The 19,948-nt window shown below is 41.8% G+C and overlaps 1 protein-coding gene across 6 annotated transcripts in view; it reads left to right on the top strand.

Annotated features, from left to right (window-relative positions):
• The window catches only part of asxl2 (ASXL transcriptional regulator 2), a 164,723-nt gene that overhangs the window by 109,036 nt on the left and 35,739 nt on the right, over positions 1-19,948 (top strand). For all 6 annotated transcript variants that reach the window (XM_007900450.2, XM_042333272.1, XM_007900453.2 and 3 more), the window contains one exon: positions 13,973-14,091. In XM_007900450.2, coding sequence (XP_007898641.2) covers positions 13,973-14,091 — 119 coding nt within the window. The remainder of the gene's footprint in view (positions 1-13,972; positions 14,092-19,948) is intronic.

Genomic DNA, 19,948 nt, shown 5'->3' with positions numbered 1-19,948 from the left:
GCTGTTGTTTTTTAAAAAATGCTCAAAATGATCAGTAGCCTGGGTGTAACCACAAGATTGTCAGCCCTGTCAACACTATCATTCTGTGTACAACTCTTAGGCACATCACACACCAGAAGCATACACTTTTGGTTTCCCAGTGAACCGTCGGGTTGCTTGATTCTATCTGCCCACGACCCCCAGAAAATGTCTTGCTTTTCAAAAAATAATGATTTATTAATGAAAGAGTGAAAGTGGTTGGAGAGAGAGAAAAAAAAATATGACTAGAAAACAAAAAAAACTAAAATATTTCCTCATGTGTTTGTCTGGAGTGCTGGTAATGGCACTGCCCCCAACTCAATTATTTCAAGGAGTCGGTGTTGTGTTCAACGAACGAAGGTTATAAAATATTTCAATGTTTGAAATCAACCTGTGTTAACCCAGAAGAAATGTGATGGTGTGTATCTTTAAGAAAATGACTTCCTGAAGGGCACTGTAACCTGTTATTCACGAACAGTGAGTCACAGCTGTGACTGGTTGAAGCTGGTAGTAGCTGTTGAATGCAGTATCTGGGGCATTAGGATATGATCAGCAACAACTTGTCGTGAGTGTGGTTAGGGTTTGTAAAGAACCTCTTACTAGTAAGCAAGCTAACCCCAAAGTCTTTGTTTTTGCATTTTTTTTCATTTATATGTGTACGTGATGTGTTGCAGGTAGAAATGAAATGATGTATAGTAATCATATATGTTCAACTCATAGTAAGTAATATATATGTGCAATACATAATTCTTGATCAGACTGAGCACTTGTTTTATTTGTATAGTGTTTAAAACCTATCAGGCCAATTTGTTTCTACATATGGGGCAGCTTGAGTCTGTAAGGGAATTGGTAATTGGGATCTGATCCTTCCCAAAGTATGTTTCCACTAAAGTTTAGTATTGAAGGAGTGTTTTATGTTGTTCTCATCTCCCTTCCTACCAGAGAGAGAAACTCCTGACTTCATATCTGCAGTGTGGTGTGCATTGTTAGTTACACTATGACTCAGTGCAAGATCAGCAGTGTCATTATATCTTAGGATATAAATGGTGCTGCCTGGGAATAAGCAAAAATGTTATTGTGTAATCTTTATTCTATTCACTAGCAATTTTGTTTACCCAGAAAAAAAATGCTGATCCTTGTGGTTTAACTGTAATCATGACAATAAAAAAAACATGGTAAAGCAGGTCCTTCAGGTTTGGCTCCAACTGAAGTTGTAATGTGAGAAAAACATAATCAACTTTGGGGGAAATCAACCAAATTCACACCAATGGCTAGAGGTATCTGGAAACTTTCAGTGAACTCTGCAGTCATTGGACCATACCGTTTGTGAGCAAGTGTTTTTTAAGTCTTAAGGTTGTCATGTGATCTCCTGAGACTGCCGTAAAACAACAACACTACAAGTAACCATCAGAGTGTCCTTTACCTGTTTCTAATCTTAATGCTTGACTTTGCGGCACTCTTTTGCTGTATGTTGTACATATTGACAAGGAGGTCACAGCTGGTATCAAGGGAAACTCCATTAGCATTTGGCACACAGAGAAGATTGACATGAACAGGACAAGTTTGCTTTCACTTTAGATTCTTTGCAGATGGCAACTTTGACAAATACCATGAGGTCAATGGCCATTTTGAACGACTGCCTCAATGACGGTCATTACACTTAAAAATAATTAATTAGGATCTTTTTTTTCCCCCTGGTCATTGAACTAGTTTTGTTTTTGCTCCATCTATCAAATGGGAAATTTGTATTAAATGTTGTATGTGAGACCTTTCAACATGACAAGCCACAATGCAAGTATTATTGTTATGAGTTTGGTAACATGGTAATCAATGGCCATTTCAATTCTGATAGCAAGTAAAAATTAACACATCCAATCGGGTGTAATGTTTATAAGTATAATTGTACGTTCTAAAAGCATTGGGATAAATAGCCACCAGAGAGAGACCTGAATTTATGCCGTGGGATCAATAGAAAAGTATTGTTACATCAGCCAGTTTTCAATGAATTAAGGCTGAGAAAATGACTGCTTACATGGTGCTGTGAGTGTGTAAGACCAGTGTCTTAAGCAGTGAGTATTACTGTACGGGTGTTGTCACACATAAGGATGGACGTACAGCAAAAAAAGTTAAAAAGTTTTGTTCATAGAAAATAGATAATGCATCCAATTTTATGTAAATTCATCATTCTAAAGATGGATTGGGGGGCAGGTCAGTCCCAGCTCCCACCTCGCCTACTCCACCATTGGGGGTGGGCCTTCAGCCACTCTGCCCACACCCTCTGGAACTGCATCCCGCAGTCCCTCCGCCTCGCTCCCTCCCTTGCCTCCTTCAGCTATATCAGCCTATCAAGCTACCGGCCCATCTCCAACCTCCCCTTTCTCTCCAAAGTCTTGGAAAGAGTTGTCGCCTCCCAACTGCGCTCTTTCCTCTCCACCCATTCTCTTTTTGAACCCCTTCAGTCAGGTTTCCGTGCTGCTCATAGCACAGAAACTGCCCTGGTCAAGGTCACCAATGATATCCTGACCATCTGTGACCAGGGCTCCCTCTGTCTCCTCGTCCTCCTCGACCTATCGGCAGCATTCGATACGGTCGACCACACTATCCTACTCCACCGCTTGTCCTCCCACCTCAACTTTCAAGGCACTGTCCTTGAATGGTTTAGGTCGTACCTTTCTCACCGTCTTCACTTCGTCTCAACGAATGGCTTCTCCTCCACCCCCCGTACTGTCTCATGTGGTGTCCCTCAGGGCTCTGTCCTCGGTCCCCTCCTCTTCACCCTCTATATGCTCCCCCTTGGTGACATCATCCGCAAACATGGGGTTAACTTCCACATGTATGCGGATGACACCCAACTCTACCTTTCCTCCTCTACTCTCAACTCCACGACCACCGATGTCCTGACAGCCTGCCTGTCCGACATCGAGTCCTGGACGAGAGACAACTTTCTTCAGCTCAACGTGCAAAAAACCGAGGCCCTCCTGATTGGCTCACGTCAGCGCCTCCGCACCTCAGGCGCTGACACCATCAGCATCCAAGGCTGCACTCTCCACCTCTCAAAGCCAGTCAGGAACCTCGGCGTTTTGTTCGACCCTGAGCTGTCCTTTCTCCCTCACATCCGCACCACAACTGGCACCGCCTTCCATCACCTCCGGAATATCGCCAGATTACGGCACTACCTCACCCCTCACGCTGCTGAAACCCTGGTTCACGCCTTTGTCACCTCAAGGCTGGACTATGGGAACTCTCTCCTCGCCGGCCTTCCCGCCACCTCCCTCCACAAGCTGCAGGTCATTCAGAACTCTGCAGCTCGTGTACTGTCCCGCACCAGGCTTCGGGACCACATCACTCCCACCCTCGCTCGCCTCCACTGGCTCCCCATCCCCCAGAGGATTGATTTCAAGATCCTCATCCTCACCTACAAGGCCATTCACGGCCTTGCTCCCTCCTACCTCTCCAACCTACTATCCCCCTACCTACCTGCCCGTACCCTCCGTTCCTCTGGCTCCGGTCTGCTCCACGTCCCCCGCCCCAACCGCCCTACTATCGGTGGTCGGGCCTTCAGCCTCTCAGCCCCGAGGCTCTGGAACTCCATCCCCCAGTGCCTTCGCCTTGCTTCCTCCCTTTCCTCCTTCAAGGCCGGTCTCAAAACCTTTCTCTTTGACCGTGCCTTCAGCTCCCCTCTCGACTCTCTTCCTCCTCCTCGCTCCCTCCCTTCCCTCCCCTCACCCTGACCATTTCCCCCTCCTCTCTCCCTCCCTTCCCTCCCCTCACCCTGACCATTTCCCCCCTGCTCGGGTCATGACCCAACTGTGCAGCGCCTTGGGACGTCCTCCTGACGTGAAAGGCGCTCTATAAATGGAATCTTGTTGTTGTTGTTGTTCAGATTCTGTCTCAAGACTCCTCTTCAATTGTGCCTTCGGTCACCCTCATTACCTCCCTGCCCTCCACTCTCCCCGATCCCGAACCCCTGCTCGGGTCCGAAACACTGATTATCCAATGCTTTGGGACGTCTTCCCGACGGGAAAGGCACTATACAAATGTAATATTGTTGTTGTATCATACAGACTTGTATCGTCAGTTACTGATTAAATTCCAGGTCTGAATTAACTGGTCACAGCCAGGGCATCAGTTGAGATGTTGCAATATGTCTCAGTATTCATATGAGAGGAAAATCTGCCAGTATTTCTGCCTCTGTTGGTTGTCAAGAGACCCCTGTTGGATTGTGTGCTATGCAGACTGAATTTGAGCTTGGTTGCAATTTCCCTTGTGGTTAAAAAGCCTTTGAATACACATTGTCTGTCATTGGTCAATTATGAATAAATGGCAAAATGCCAGAGGGAGTCCAGTGTCAATGGAGTCATGCCCATTATAAGAAAAATAATTTGATTCCCTTCATGAGTGAAAAGGTGAGTGAGGAAATAGAGAAAACAATTGTTCAGCAATTTACTGTAATGACCCATTATCGTCTTACCAATTTACTTCTGAAAAACATTCATTACCATACAATTGGAAAAAGTCTTATGTTGGAACAAAATTACTATCTTTATTTTTTTTAAGTTAATGTGGTTCGTCTGCATAAAATCAAGACTGATTTGCACACATGTGTTTAATATGAAGAAAGGCAAAATCTTTCATTACCATACCAATGGGATTTACCACAAGCCAAGCCTGACAGAGAATTACTGAGGTACATCCCCATCAGCTGAACATAGCGGAGGTTGACTTTGTGTTTTTATAGCACTTCCTGATGAATATGACTGTTGATCAGTAGAGAACTCAGTGGCTGGTAACTCTGCTGTTTTGATCCTTCAGCTATTTGCTTTTTGGTCAATTGCTTTTTGGTAATTTCCATATAAAGAGGTATTGTCTTCAAACTGATATCTTCAAGTGCAATAAATAAAATGAACTGCAGGATACAGGGAAATAAATGTTTCACATTAAAGGTACTTTCACTCACCAAGGAAACCTCCTTTGATGTATTGCATGAGTATTATTTACCTATACTTGCACAATGGGACCTTAGCTTGTGTTGATATAAAATCAACTCCACCTGAGCCAAGGTGTCATCATTCATCTCTGGATCATAAGGTTGTGGGTTGAAGGCCCATTGATGACTTTGAGCTCACAGTCCAGGCTGACACTCCAGTGCACCACTTCAGTGCTGTATTTATCAGAGATGCCGTTCTTCAGATGAGACTTTAAATCAAGGTCAGTTGGGTATCATAAAACTCCCTTCTTTTTGAAAAGAGAAGGGAAGTTCTCCTGGTGTCCTGGCCAACATTCTCTCCAGAGAAATTGGTGATACATTTCACAGCTGTTTTTGGAACATTGCTATGCACAAATTGGCTACCACATTTGCCTGTCACTTCACAACAATTCCCTCCGTAGCATTTTGCGGTGTTTTGACACTGTAAAAATTATATCAAATGCAAGCTTTATTACTATAAGAGTTGGTTAACTGATGTAATCCTCAGCAAAGGGGAAGTAATTTCAATTAAATTTATTCATGGTTCATTAGATTAATTTATTACACACTGGGAGATGCAGGTGTGAATCCAACCCAACAATGCTTACCTAGGCTTCCCCAGATAATACAATGCTAATCGCAGGCAAATTCATAGTATCGGTGCAGAAGTGGGACAAAGGCAAGAGAAAATGAAGAGAAAGGGACTTCAGGTATCTTTTTCTTTTACTTGTAATGTCGTTCTCTCTAATTTCTTAAAAAGACCAGTTGAAACACTGGCTTTGACTGAACAAAATAATTTTCTCAAATTCTGTACTTTCTAAAATTTTAAGAATTTTAAAAAATCTATTCTTCTGATGAAACATTAAACCAAGGTCCAGTCCGCCTGCTCAGGTGGAGTCAAAGATCCCATGGCACTATTTAAAAACGGAATGGAGTTTCACCCGGTGTCCTGGCCAACAATCCCCCAAATAAAATTGGTTACTCACTTCATGGCTGTTTGTGCTATAATTCTTGCATGTGATGTAGTGCCTTATCACATTGCTGATAATAATAATGATCCTTGCATTTGATATCGCGCCTTATCACATCTTTGGGACGTCTCAAAGCACTTCAGAGGATACACTAAAGTGGAGTGATTGTGTATTTTATGGGTGAAACACGGCAGCCAATTGTGCACAGCAGTGTCCCACAAACTAGTGGATTGGGTGACCTATTTATTTTACTTTTGAAGAGATTATTACCTTTGGAAAGCGATCTGCCAATTGGGTTCCTACTTACTGCTAGGTAAACAAAGGCATATGGAATAAGGAAATTTGCATACCGTTAGCCCTGCCCGGGAAACAAACCCGTATCCTCTCGCTTGCGAGGCAAGTGGTCTAACCAATATGCTACTGTATATCCTGTGAAACTTCTTGAAACGTTTCAACAACGTAATAAGGTGCTATATCAACTGCAAGGATTATTATTATACAGACAATGGTCTTAAGGCTAGGATCAGCAGATATTGGGCTCAGTTATTTGCATGCAACTTGGCATCTCTCAGCAGCTGAATCAGCAGTGAGATTGATGATGCCTATGGATAGAGGCAGACAATCTTTCCCCTTTTTGGCAGCCTGGAGAGAGCTTGACATGTATATACACTCCAGTTCCAGAGTTTCTGCTAGTTTTTGCCAGTTCTGGAGTGTGTAACCCCCTCCCCTTCCCCAGGGCATACACCTGCTTGTTTGGAGAAAACTGGTACTGATTATCAGATGCTAAATCTTTAGGAAAATCAAAGTGCACATTGGAGTACTGTTAACACTGAACCAGCTAAAACCACACAGCTTACTGGTGAAAAACATTGATAAGCTTCCTCATGTTTATCCATCTAGGACCATACTGTCCAATAGTGTATTACAAGGTTTTGAGGATTATTACAGGTAAAGTGGTTCATCATCACTCATGCACTCGAGTATCTTGGACCTGGCTGACTGGTTGAGGTGTTGTGTCAACGTGTGGACCATAAGGAGTTAACTGCAGTTCATTTACTATTACTCTCTCCCCCCCCCCCGACATCCAGGTTATAGGTCAGTCATTAGATAAGTGATGTGTCCTGTTTTGGGATCTTGCTGGGTGGATAACTGGTAACAAGAATTCCTTTTGAGTGATAAGATGAGCAATATAGCTGCACATAGAGGAAGTGAGTAATCCCATTACTGCACCCTTTAATATCCATGCCTGCAGTACATACATGGAGCGCCCAGCACTGGTGAGCCAGCTTCTCATGCTCAAGAATGAACAACTTCCAGGTTATCAAGCTGTAGATTTCATTGCCCATCCCTTGCATGCTTTGCCCAGGAAGCACAGCTGATGCCATTCCACAAAAGAAATGTCATCAGTAGCAATCTGACAACCTGGAAGTTGGCCATTTTTCCGTACCTAACAAAGAATGCCCAGTGAGACATTCGGCCCAGCTCTAACAAGGTTTCCCTGTATAAGACTTTGTGTTCGTGAACCTACACTTCAAGTAACACCCTCCAGCAGCTGTCGTCCCGAGCTTTAGAATTTCCAAGTTTTTTGATGAACGGCTGCATTCAGCATGGTGGAGGTTTTTGCTGGGCAGCTTGCATTATGTCCATCATGAACCATCCTCCCCTCTCTGTTCAGGGAAGATCATCCTACATTTAGCAACTGTGTGTGTGTGAGCAAAGGAACTTTGTTTTTTTTAAAAAGCAATGTCATTCATTTTCATGGGCAGATTTTTGCATTACGCATTACTAGTGGAAAGGTACAATACTCATTAAATTGGTCTTTGCTCCTGAAATGAATGAAAAGTCTTTACATAGTGTCAAAAGTGATAATTTTATTCTGGCCTGTAGAATATGCTATATGACATCATTTGTTTCATATACTCCTTGCTACAGGAAGCCCGCTGATAAAAATCAACAACCACTTCCTTATAAGTACAGAAATAAAGTTGCAGAAAGCGGAAACATCGCTTTTTTTCAAAGAAACACTTTATTTCGCTGACATAGGCTGTACTGCCGTCCTCCTCAGCCAATGAGATGTAGAGTTTAAAAACGACCAAAACTAAGAAGCAGAGTTAAAAGCTCCTGTTGTTCAGAGGTAAAGTCAGAGAAAGAAAAATGCTGAATAAAAAACCTTGCTCACGTCAATACAGAGGTAAGAGGAACTGGCATTTAGTTGGAAGTGGGTATTTTTAAAATCTGCCTTCTGTATAGAATGGCAAATGTAGATTTCTTTTCAACAGAGTGTATCCCATTTTTCTTGGCTTGTAACTACAGAATCAAATTTTGTTTATTTTGCAAAGTCCTACTTTAATGCAATGTTTTCCAGGTGTGCAACTGAATGAGGCAGTGAATTTCTGTGCATAACTGCTTGCTTTCTTGACTGAATCAGATTGGCATTATTCCTTCTTTCGTCTCTTTGAGGTCTGCTTTTGAAATGTTGTGACTAAATGAAGCAACATGTTCCTGACTTGAATTTATGTGGCTGACCTGAAAGTGATCACCAGTTTGCCTTACAACCGATACTAAGCTTGAAATCTCTCTTTGTCCTGTTGCAGAATTCTCCATGAAATTGTAATTTTGGGCTACTGGCATAAAATTAGGTTCACTCCATTCCACTTGGGTACCTTTTTCATACAGTATCTCATGTTGTCATTCAGCACTACAACAGCTTCAACAGACCTGCTTTTTTTAAAAAAAAGCTTGGATGATCAGGCCTGCAGTGGTCTTGAACTGAATTGCCACTCCCTGTGTTCTTTTTGTTGACAGTAGTTGACATTGCCTGGTTTTGTGTGAAATAATGGTTTGCATCCACCGTCTAATCGATTTCAATAAAAGGAACACAACGCCCTCAGAATTGCACTTCCTTCTTCATTGATCTATAAAGGGAAGCTGGTAAACTATTTCAATACTTACAGAAGCAATCCCCCTAACCCTTTAAGAAGTTGAAAGTGACAGAATAAGTGTAAGGAATTTATTTTGTTTTTTTTAAGTGTGCTTAAAAATATGACTAAATTGTTTCAAGAAGATTGGTTTATAAGACGCATATTTTGAATGAGTCCATCAAAAAGGCTGTTACTGCCTGAGAAAGCCTTCAGTGTGCAGATCTGGTAAGGGAGGGTGTCACTGAGCTACCAGCATGTCCAGTGTCCTTGACGGAAGTTAATATTAATTTCAAAGGGATTGCAGTGGATTCATTCAGGCATAACACTGATATTTAGGCTCTCTGGAGAGCTGAATGCTGTGAAGTTTGAATTAGAGGAAAGAGTGAAACCATATATGACATCTTAAGAGTGTTTTCTGAATAAAATGGAAATTGCCTTTTTTTATGTATGATTATACTCATTATAAAGCGTCCAGTTGCTCCTGGATCCCTGTTCCTAGCCTTTTCATGTTGCATTACATGAACAACGTGCGTAGCTCTTGACAGCTGTTATAATGATGGTTCACTTCTTCATCTACTGCTTTCTTATGTTCAAAACTTTTAATTGATCCCAATCTGAGGAGACTGTAGCATCTAACAAAATGTTCTCTCAGATCCTCAGCCCTATCCCACTGAGGGAATTAGTATTTATCAGTTCATTCTCTCACACTCAGTCCTAACGTTCATTGCCATTAGTCAAATGCTGTCACTGGCCTTGATGAGGCTGCCGTTACACTGAAGCCTCAATGGATAAATGTTGTGAAGTGATACCCGAGACACAAATCAGGCAGGTCCCAAGTGTGTTCAACTGGTCAGTGTCAAGTTAATCAATCTCATCCAGAATGTCATTGGGGCCACTACAGTGATATAATAGGGAAGAGAAATCAGACTGGGTTCTTGATCCTTGTGAATGTTCTGCAAAAGTGCACTTATCCGAAACCAGTTTAGCTGTAATGGGCTCTGGGATCATAGCCCACAGACTGTTGTAGAAGATTGTCCGATCATCTTCCCTAGCCCATTTACTGATGTTTGTGAGCTTATAATGGGACTGACTTCTAAAGTCTGTAAATGAACCAGTTTCCAGCTTTTGTCAACGCATGGAGAATGAACACAAGCAAGGTACCAGGGGTTGCCAGCTCCTGTGGAACCAGCCGGGTGTCTGACACATGTGGAAATCCATCACCATGTTTAAGAATATCCAAACCAAGCTGAGATTTCCATGCATCCCACCTACACATGGAAATCCCAGAGATAGATTATTGGAATGGAATGCGCACTCTCTCCCTGGTGGGACACATCCTGCTTTCCTAATTCTGGAAAGTATTAGGTGCAGATTGGCAAGAGCCAAGGCTTGGGAACCCCAGAGTGTGTGTTGGGGTACTATTGGAGCCTAACCAGCTAAAACTTCTTAGCTTGCCATTGATATCGCTGTCCAGCAAGCTTTTCGCTGCTTGTCCAGCTAAGTCACCCTCCCGTTAGGGCTGAGTGGGATGACTCCCTGATCCCAGTAACTGGTCTGCCCTTCCAGGTCCTGCTGATGACCAGGCTGGCTGTGCTCTGGAATACTGCTGACCCACCGTGCTCAGGAACTGGACTACTGAGACCACCACAGAGGGCTGGCTCGATTCCGATATTCCGTTGCTAGGCATGTCCCTTGGAGCCAGTTCAGCTCCAAGGAGACCCCACTTCCCTACCCCCACCCAGGAGGATAGTCAAAATAAGTCTCCACAGGTGAACGAGGGAGAAGTAAATAAGTGAGCTGACTCCAGCATGCCTACTTTTTAAAACTTTTGAGTCATCAAAACAAATACTTATTATGTTTCAGTTCCCTATTGAAACTGAAATTTATAGCATGAAAAAAGACTCCCAACTAAACTCTGAAGTCTTCCGAGCTGATGATTAAATGAGGTGGTACAGCACTGTGAGGCAACATTGTGTTATTTATTGTTTATAAAGAGAAAAACAGCAAAATATGAATCTGAGGCTTTTCTGGCAGAAAGCGTTACTGTAAATGTATTAAACCTGCCATAGTTTATACTGTATTTACTGCACTGAGGAAGTAATTTAACTTGCATGCATAACCCATGAGCAGTGGATGTGTGGAATAGATTCCTAACACTAGCAGTGATGCTGTGCGGATTTCCTCCTTCAAAAAGGAATTAGGTAATTATTGGTTTTATAGAGAGATGTGCAGATAGATTTGAACAAATGATCTGCACCAAGTGTATGTGGGGGAGGGGGTGTAGATAATGTCTGTGCAAGGGTGTAGGACAATGTTGAACAGCGGAGATGAATATGTAGATTGACTTTGGAGTTTAGGAGTTGTCTACTTAATACAACCTCCAGGAGATAGTGTTATTACAGAAAATTATTTGGATGGCTGTGGTTGCGACAGTGAATTAGGCAAAAATCCATTTATTAAAAATAATTGTCTTCTTTCTCTATTTTTTCTCTTTTCTCTCTCTCTCTTTCTCCCCCCGCCCCCCCCAACCCTCCTCCCCCTCCCATACCCATCAAACCTCTCAATTCTCCAAAGTGTCTGGCCCTGCCATTTGCCTCTCTTTTCTGGATTAAAGTGGGTGACCTCAGCACATAGTTAGTTGAGCTTTCACAAATAAGGAATCAGAGGTACAATATGTGGCATCCTGGCAGTGCATGAAAGGTTTCTGAATTTTTGAAAAAAAATTGTGCTCCATCCATCAACATCTGAAAAGACAGATATGATCAGCCAGGAGGCTATGACCTTTTACTTTTGTTTGGACATTCTGTTGATGTGAACTGCTTTTATTTTAACATTCATTGCAGGATTTGCATTGATCTCTGGAGGTCAAGTAGGTCTATTAATTTTTTGTGAGTCTTGCAACACATCTTGGCAATGAGTCCAGTCTGCCATGTTCCATTTTTAGAAAAAAAACCTTTATGTCACCTGAGACTAGGCTCTTCAAAGAGCTATGTTTATGGGCCACTGCTCAAACTTTGGTGAGGCATTTTGAGAAAAACAAATCCACATCAGATGGCGACAGCAAGAAAATCCTAAATTTACATTGTACTTTCTGTTTGGTTGCCTGTTTATTTGAGCAGTGCCTGTTGTGGTGAGTTGGCTTCTTTGGAGGGTGTTAAGAACTCATTGCTGGACCTCCTCCTACCCCCCTCGCCCCCCCATGACCAGTTTATTGCCCCGTATAAACACCCTAACAGGGATGTTTTTGTCTTAAAACTTTGTAGCCTTTGATGCCAGATAATTTGAGAACAATTTTTCATGCCAAAACTGCTTGACATTGAGGGCAGTGACTGCCAGGAAGCCCAGGTATTGTCATACTTTAACCCTGGAGAATTAATGGTTGTATTGGAAGTTGATCAACTATGCACTATGTGGATTAGTGAGGCAGCTCGATGACTTTTGAACTTCAGCGTTGTGTTTTTTTAAGGCTGGCTCTGGATACTTTGGCAGACACTGAACGAGTTACTCTGTGGTTCCGATTATATGTGCATTGGTATTGTGGCTTCAACTTGTTGATTTGCTGAAAATTATACCATGTATTGTCAGTGTGTGAGGTCTATCTCGCAGTACAGAGACTGCGCTTGTGAAAGTCTCAAATGACATCCTCTCTATCTGTGACCAGGGCTCCCTCTGCCTCCTTGTCCTCCTGGACCTCTCCGCCGCTTTCGACACAGTCGATCACGCCATCCTCCTCCACCGCCTTTCTTCCGTCATTCACTTCAGTGGGACTGCACTCGCCTGGTTCGAGTCCTACTTCACGAACCTACCTCACGTGAGATAGGACTCGAACCAGGCGAGTGCACAAACAAACAAACAAAAAATCTGCACAAACGGCTTCTCCTCCCGCTCTCACCCGGTTACCTGCGGGGTACCCCAAGGATCCATCCTTGGCCCCTCCTCTTCCTAATCTATATGCTCCCTCTTGGGGATGTCATCCGCAGACATGGGGTACACTTCCACATGTACACGGACGACAACCAACTCTATTTTTCCATCTCACATTGAGACCCCCAGTCCCCTGATGTTCTGTCAGCCTGCCTGTCAGACATCAGGAGCTGGATGAGCGCGAATTTCCTTCAGCTAAATGTTGACAAGATGGAAGCCATACTCTTTGGCTCTCGTCAATGTCTAAAATCACATGGTTCTCACCTCCTCCACCTACCTGACCTCCCCCTAAAACTCTCTGAACCCGAACGCAACTAGGTGTCAGGTTCGACCCCCAATTATCCTTCCTCCCCCTAAGCCGCTGAAACCCTGGTCCATGCCTTTGTCACCTCTCTGCTGGACTATTCAAATGCCCTCCTCGCCGGTCTTCCCTCCACTACCGTTCATAAAATCCAGATCATCCAAAACTCTGCCGCCCGCATTCTTACCCGCACCAAACTCTGCTCCCCGATTACCCCAGTCCTTGCCAGACTGCACTGGCTCCCTGTCCCAGAGAGGATCGACTTCAAGATCCTCACTCTTGTCTTCAAATCCCTCCACTTCTCTGCACCCCCCTACCTCTCTGACCTCCTCTCTCCTCACAACGGTGCCCATTGCCTTCGCTTCACCGGGTATGGCCTCCTCCTTGTCCCCCGAATCCTCCGCTCCACCCTCAGTGGCCATGCCTTCAGCCACTATGCCCTGAGGCTCTGGAACTCCCTTCCTCACTCCCTTCGCCTCGCCCTCTCTCTTTCTATTTTTAGGTCTCGGCTAAAGACCTTTCTTTTCGACCGCGCCTTTGGTCACCTTTCTCCCCCTCCCCCTGGCTCGGCCCCGGGATCCATTACTGTAAAGCGCTCTGAGATGCCATCCGGCGTGGAGGGCGCTATATAAATCCAAGGTGATCAACAAAAATTATGATCATCTCCATGTATCGTTATGATGGGAATTTCTGTTGTAAAGACGTAGCAAAATATCTTATTTGGGCAATTAGCATACAATAGACCCCAATAACCGAACGGAACAATTGTCAAAATATAACGTTTTTTTTTAATCACTCGAGGCTTCACTGTATTTGTATTTTTTTAAAAAAATAGTGATTCCAATAGTAATTTTCTGTTTCTTTTTCCAAGTGTCATCCAGGTTGTCATCACAACCAGTCTCACCTCAATCAAGCTGTCCCTCACCCTCCATTCCACAGAATAAGGTTATGTCTCCATCCCAGAAGCACAGCAAGAAGGCCCTCAAACAGGTCAGTCTTCTAATTGTTCCAAATAACCCTCCAAGTTTTTCTGTAGAAAAACGTCAAGCCTTTTCCTGAGGTTGTGTACTGAAATAATTGTCTATTCGTCTTTACTTGTTAGTCAAAAGGCTCCAGAGTATGTTTAGTACTCACCAAATGATGTGATGAGCACCAGCAAGAGCTGATTGTCCTGTAGTTAGGTAATAATAATAATAATAATCCTTGCATTTGATATAGAGCCATATCAAGTTATTGAGACATCTCAAAGCTCTTCACAGTATATACTATAAAGTGAATTGACAGTATATTTTGTGGGCGAAATGCATTAACCTCTTCTGAAAAAACCAACATAATTCTACTTGTGGTTTATTATCCGTGTATTGTGATAAATCAGTATGGAATAAAATGTACCAGTCTTTAGTAACAATGCCTCGATGAGTTTTATTCATTCTATTACATATTTAACTCGAAGTGGCATTGATGTTACAGCCAAAAGTACTTAAAATTTAAGATCATGTAAGATTTTGGAAAATTCTTAAGTTCAGTTTTAATTTGGAAGCAGGTTTTCTTAAGAACCGTCGGTGAAAAACGGCTTCCAAATTAAAATTGAATTTAAGAAATCTCACATTTCCGCAGTCTTAAATCTTTGAGACAATGATCTTAAACTCAGTCTAGGCTGATAAACCAAGTTCAGCACATTGGAGGATAACTGCAATGTCAGAGATTCTTTCCTTTGATGAAGCCTTAAACAGAGATTGTATTTACCAGCTAAAGAACCCATGACACAATTCAAAACGAGAAAGCAATTTATCCTGTTGTGTTGGCATATTTGTACAGAAAAATTGGTCAATTCACCTCCTGTCACTTTATGGGACTTTGCTGTGAGTAAATTATCTGCTAAATTTGCTTCCAAATACATTTGCTATGCTTGTTGCTTTTTGATGAGTCAAGACCCATATCAAATGCTATTAATATTATTATTATTAATGAGGCTCAGACTATGAGAATGTTCGAGCTTATGACTTTTCCAGGAAACACCAGAGCTCTCTCTGAACAAGGATAGCATTTTGAAAAATGCTTGATTCAAAAAAGCAATCTTTTTAATTGATATGTGAGAAATGTAAAGGGCTGGATTTTTATTTCTGTTTGTTGCCATTTTTGTTTACTTTGGTACAGAACATGAAATCTACTTGTCAGCATGAAGTGTGTTTGCACTCACTAATTTGAACTTTCATGACCTAATTTAAATTGGCATCTAGTTTGTTGTGTCAGTGGGCCAGAATCTCATCTGATAGGCAGGAAGCAAATTTGGTTTGAGTTGTTTTATCAAAAATCATGACCAGGACTGTTCTTTTACTGCAAGAGACAAATTACCCCTTTCAGGAGGTAATTTGTCTCTATGATAAAAGGAAGACAGAATTCTTTTGATCTAAGCAAGAACAAATCTGTAAAGTGAGTGATGGAATTGTATGTTGTTGCAAAGATGAGCGCAGGTGCCAAGTCTGAGCAGCTATTAAATCTAAAGGTAGAGGTACCCCTGCTAAATGATTGGTGGGAATTATAGAAGCTTGGCAAATTTAAATTATACATATATATATATATATTTGAGAATTGGTAAATAATAATATATTTACTATTAGTTGGCTGAGTGTAAACAGAAAGATGTTTATTTCCTTTCAAAATAAGGTGTACCATTGTAGATGTTACACTGGTGCAATGTTGGTGGCAAAACAATCCATTGCTTCTGTTTGATCAGGTTTGTACAACTTGTTAAGGTAATGGGTAACTGTTGGACAGATTGAAGAAATTATTTTCTATGAAGAAGGGCAAATGTTGACTTCCTTTCCAAGCCAATCATGGGATGCACAAACGATGAGCGATAGTGTGGTGGATAACTGAAGAAGTATTTCATTTATTTCACTGTTAAGATTGTGAATTAGTGTTTCTTAGAATGTAATTCTTTACTTTTTAGTGTTTTGGGAGAAATTTGAAAACTGTTAAGTTAGGCTCCATTTGCAGTTTGATTTACAAGAGACGTACAGATGAAGAAAGTCCTTGAATTTGAATTGATTATTCCAGAATATCCATGGTCTTCCTGTCAGCATCAAGTTCTATCTTAAATCATTCCAGCATTCCTGCCTCTACCACCCTTCCTGGTAGATAGCAAATTCAGGCTTTAATTATCCTCTGCCTGAAGAAATGCTTGCTGAAATCATGCAGTTGCTCTTTTCTTCAGCTCATGTCACAATCATATGAGACACAATTATTTTAATAAATTATTAATGGCATTTTACTCATAATCAAAAGTACCAGTTTGTGCTTGAACATGCTTAGCCCAATCTACGATGAAATGTAGCCCAATGTTTGATTTCAGATTGCCAGGTCTTTAATTAGAGGGAAATTAATTGGAAATTGTTGAATTGTTTTATTAAAGTAGCAATTTGTTTTGATTGATGACATGTGTGGTGCATAAGTAGGGTCTAATTCTGCATCACCGGTGTGGCTTCAGTTGGACTGTTGTGTTACTTGGCATGTATTAAATCTGTGGTTGCAAACTAATATTCTGCAAATATACACTATGTTGAGTGAGGTCGAACTATTGAACTGAGAATTTGATAGCACACAGAGCTGAAAAATAAATGAGCATTTTGTATATTGAGGCCCCTTATGTAACTGGAGAAGCAATGTTTATTTACATGTAGGTCATGTCACTGTTGCCATGATTGTAAATGTAAATTGTATTGCATTTAGCTTTTTTTACTCTTGGCCAGATGTCGGCCTGGCTCAGTAAATAACACTCCTGCCTCAGAGGATAGCATTCCTGCCATTGAGTCAGAAGGTTGTGCATTCAAGCCTCGTTTCGAGACTTTGTGCTCACAATCAAAGCTGACTTCCAGTCCAGTATTAGGGGAGCACTGCATTGTCAGAGGTGCCGTCCCTCCAATGAGATGTCAAACTTAGGTAACCAACTGCCTGTTCGGGTGGACGTATGACACTTTTCAAAGAAGAAGGGAGTTTTTTCCTGGTATCCTGGCCAATTATTCCCCAGACAAAATTGAGCATTCATTTTATGCTTGTTTTGGGACATTACTGTGCACAGATTGGTTGCTGTGTGTTCCTACAAGTTGAGTTACTACACTCTGGTAAAATCCTGTGAAGTGCAAGAAGACATTCAATAAAGTGATAAGTTTTGCATCAAATGCCAGGATTATTTAATTAATTTTTTTTCAAAAACTTTGTACTTCAAAGGGGCATTTCTGGTCATGGTCATATATGCACTGCACTGCCTGTCTATAAGTGTGTCACTGAGTTCAGCATAATCTTCAATTTCAGGTGGTAATTACCATGGTGATGAGCTAAGATATCCAACAGTCAAATAAAATCCTGCTAATTTACCATTTTAGCTGCAATTAATACCCTGCTTAACCTTTGTTGACACGATTGGCTTTCAGCATGAAAGTGGTGAAGTAGCGAGCATAGCATCTAATCCCAAAACAGCAGGAACAATGTGCTTCAGAAGGAAGGATTGGCACATGCCTCAACAATTTATGATAGGAAAAGTGTTCTGTCTATTTTAGAATGCCCCAAAATTGTCTCTTGAATCTCGACATCAAACCTCTCCCTGGTCAGGGCACTGCATGAAGGGCACTCACTATGAATGCAAGTGTTATTGAATCTATTGAAAATTTCTGAATATTTAAAAAAATTCAAAGTCTTTGTCAATCTAAATTCAATGAACCTCTTTACTCAGGTCCTGCACACCTTGCTTTAAGAACGGTTACATGGAATGCAGTTTCTATACGCATTAATGTTTGGTATTGCCCCTGTAAGAGAATGCTATAGATTTAAAAGATTACCTTTCATCATATGTTTCAGATTCCTGAAAACAAAATTGAGGCATCTGTGAAAAGATATAAGAAACCCCAATTGACCTTGTGCATTGTTAATGCCAAAAAAAATCAATCTTGAGATATTAAGCCCTAATAGTTGTCTTTATTAACGTTTTAGTCAATTGCTGCTGTTCTATTAAAGCGACATTTAATATTACATTGTCAGTCTAGAGTGGTGATCATTGCTGACAATGAATACATTCCACAATCTGCCAACAAATTGCTGCAGCATCACCTCCCCGTTCACCTCCTGCTTCCTCCCCCTCCACACTCAGACACACACACGTGCGCACGCACACACACATACCCACACACAGAGACACACAGACACAATCCAGACAATATGTTTGCACCCATCCTGCAGGATTTTAAGCATTATAAGAGAGCAGAGAATACGTCCTCCAGCAATGAAAAATGGTCATTAAAAAATGAAGCAGTTACAGGCTGTTTTTTTTTAATGTTGTTGGACATATTCTCTCCCGTCTTACATGCTTAGAAGATCAGTGAGCTTGATTTGGCAGGCAGAGTGAATTCGCTTTCTCATGTGTGATGGTACTTCAGCCGATCTCCTATTACATTTCAGTTCAATAACGTAATCAAAGCCAACAAAGTGAAAGCTGTAGGTCCCCATGTGTTCACTGAAACTTGCCCTTGGAGAGACACTTGTGTTGGTAGTTATTGGTTTACTGCCACTTTCCTATGCGTATGTAAAAAGAGGATATACGGCAGGGAATGAACAATGTGTCTGTGTAGTAAAAACAGATAAGTCATTGTTTCTTTTAATTGGATATTTCACAAATTCACAATTCTTGTTTGTGTATAAACTTTACACAATAAGCAGAGCATTTTCAGACATAATTGCTTTGTTTTTAATATAGTTGTAATGGGGATTGCTAGAAGGCAGGAGGTGCTTTTAATATTCTACACAATGTTATGTAAGCTCTTTCTAGACTCAATGGTCGCTGTCTTTACTGTCCGTCTTCTAAACGGAATCTCAGGCTGTTCTCATCATATTCTCCTCAAAGAGTAACACAACAGGACTGTGCAGGAGCAGAAGAGGCCGTGCAGTTCAGCTGGCCAGTACCAATATCAACACAGAATTACTATTGTCCTTTACAAAAGAAAAAGTTCCTGTTTTCTCCCTAAATTCTGTACCTCGGGATTCAGGCACCACCATTGCATCTGAATGCGAGTCATTGCTGGCAATGGGGCAGGGCTTCAGCTGCTCTTGTTGCAGGTGTGTGTTTCCCTTCACCACTAGCACCTCTCTGACTGTCAAGGGCGCTATATAAATGCATGTTGTTATTGTTTGTTGTTGACTTGTTTGTACCCCACTCCTTTGCCCACCCCAGTAATTGAATGGTGGCGTGGAGGGGTCAGGGGATATGTCGACGATCTGAGCACTCTGAAATGCTAACCTGCAGGAAGGTGCTATATAAATGCAAGTTGTTATTATTGGGAAGTTGACAGAAACTTTAAAACAAGGAAAATCATAAAGTAGTAGTTTGTTGTGCATAGCTGTAAAATGTTTAGCATCCATTCTGGTTGGTGCAACGGAAGCGCTGTCCAGAATATTTTGATGAAGGTATTGTGTTGTGTTTGCAAACTTTATTTGCTTTGTTCACGAAAATGTTTTGTTGAAGATGCTGCCCTTTTAACATAAGTGCTGCGCAGCACATGTTGATTGGGGTCTTAGTGACGCAGTGTTTAGAACATTCCTGTTGGTTTCAATTGAGATCGCATAAGATTGGTTTTGGATGAAGAAGGCGTTTCAGCTGATTTGATCTCATCCTTCCAAAATACCCAGCCTACTGTTTGTCTTCTCATCACAGCATCTGTTTGGAGAATATCATGCAAGTTGTCTTTTTTACATCCCATCACATAGAGGATACCGTTCAAGATCCTGGTCCTCACCTTCAAAGCCCTCGATGGTCTTGCTCCCCTACCTCTGTGACCTCCTAACCCCTTACCAACCT

Source organism: Callorhinchus milii, unplaced genomic scaffold, assembly GCF_018977255.1.
Source record: "Callorhinchus milii isolate IMCB2004 unplaced genomic scaffold, IMCB_Cmil_1.0 Scaffold3, whole genome shotgun sequence".
Taxonomy (NCBI): domain Eukaryota; kingdom Metazoa; phylum Chordata; class Chondrichthyes; order Chimaeriformes; family Callorhinchidae; genus Callorhinchus; species Callorhinchus milii.
This window is presented reverse-complemented; position numbering and strand designations above follow the sequence as displayed.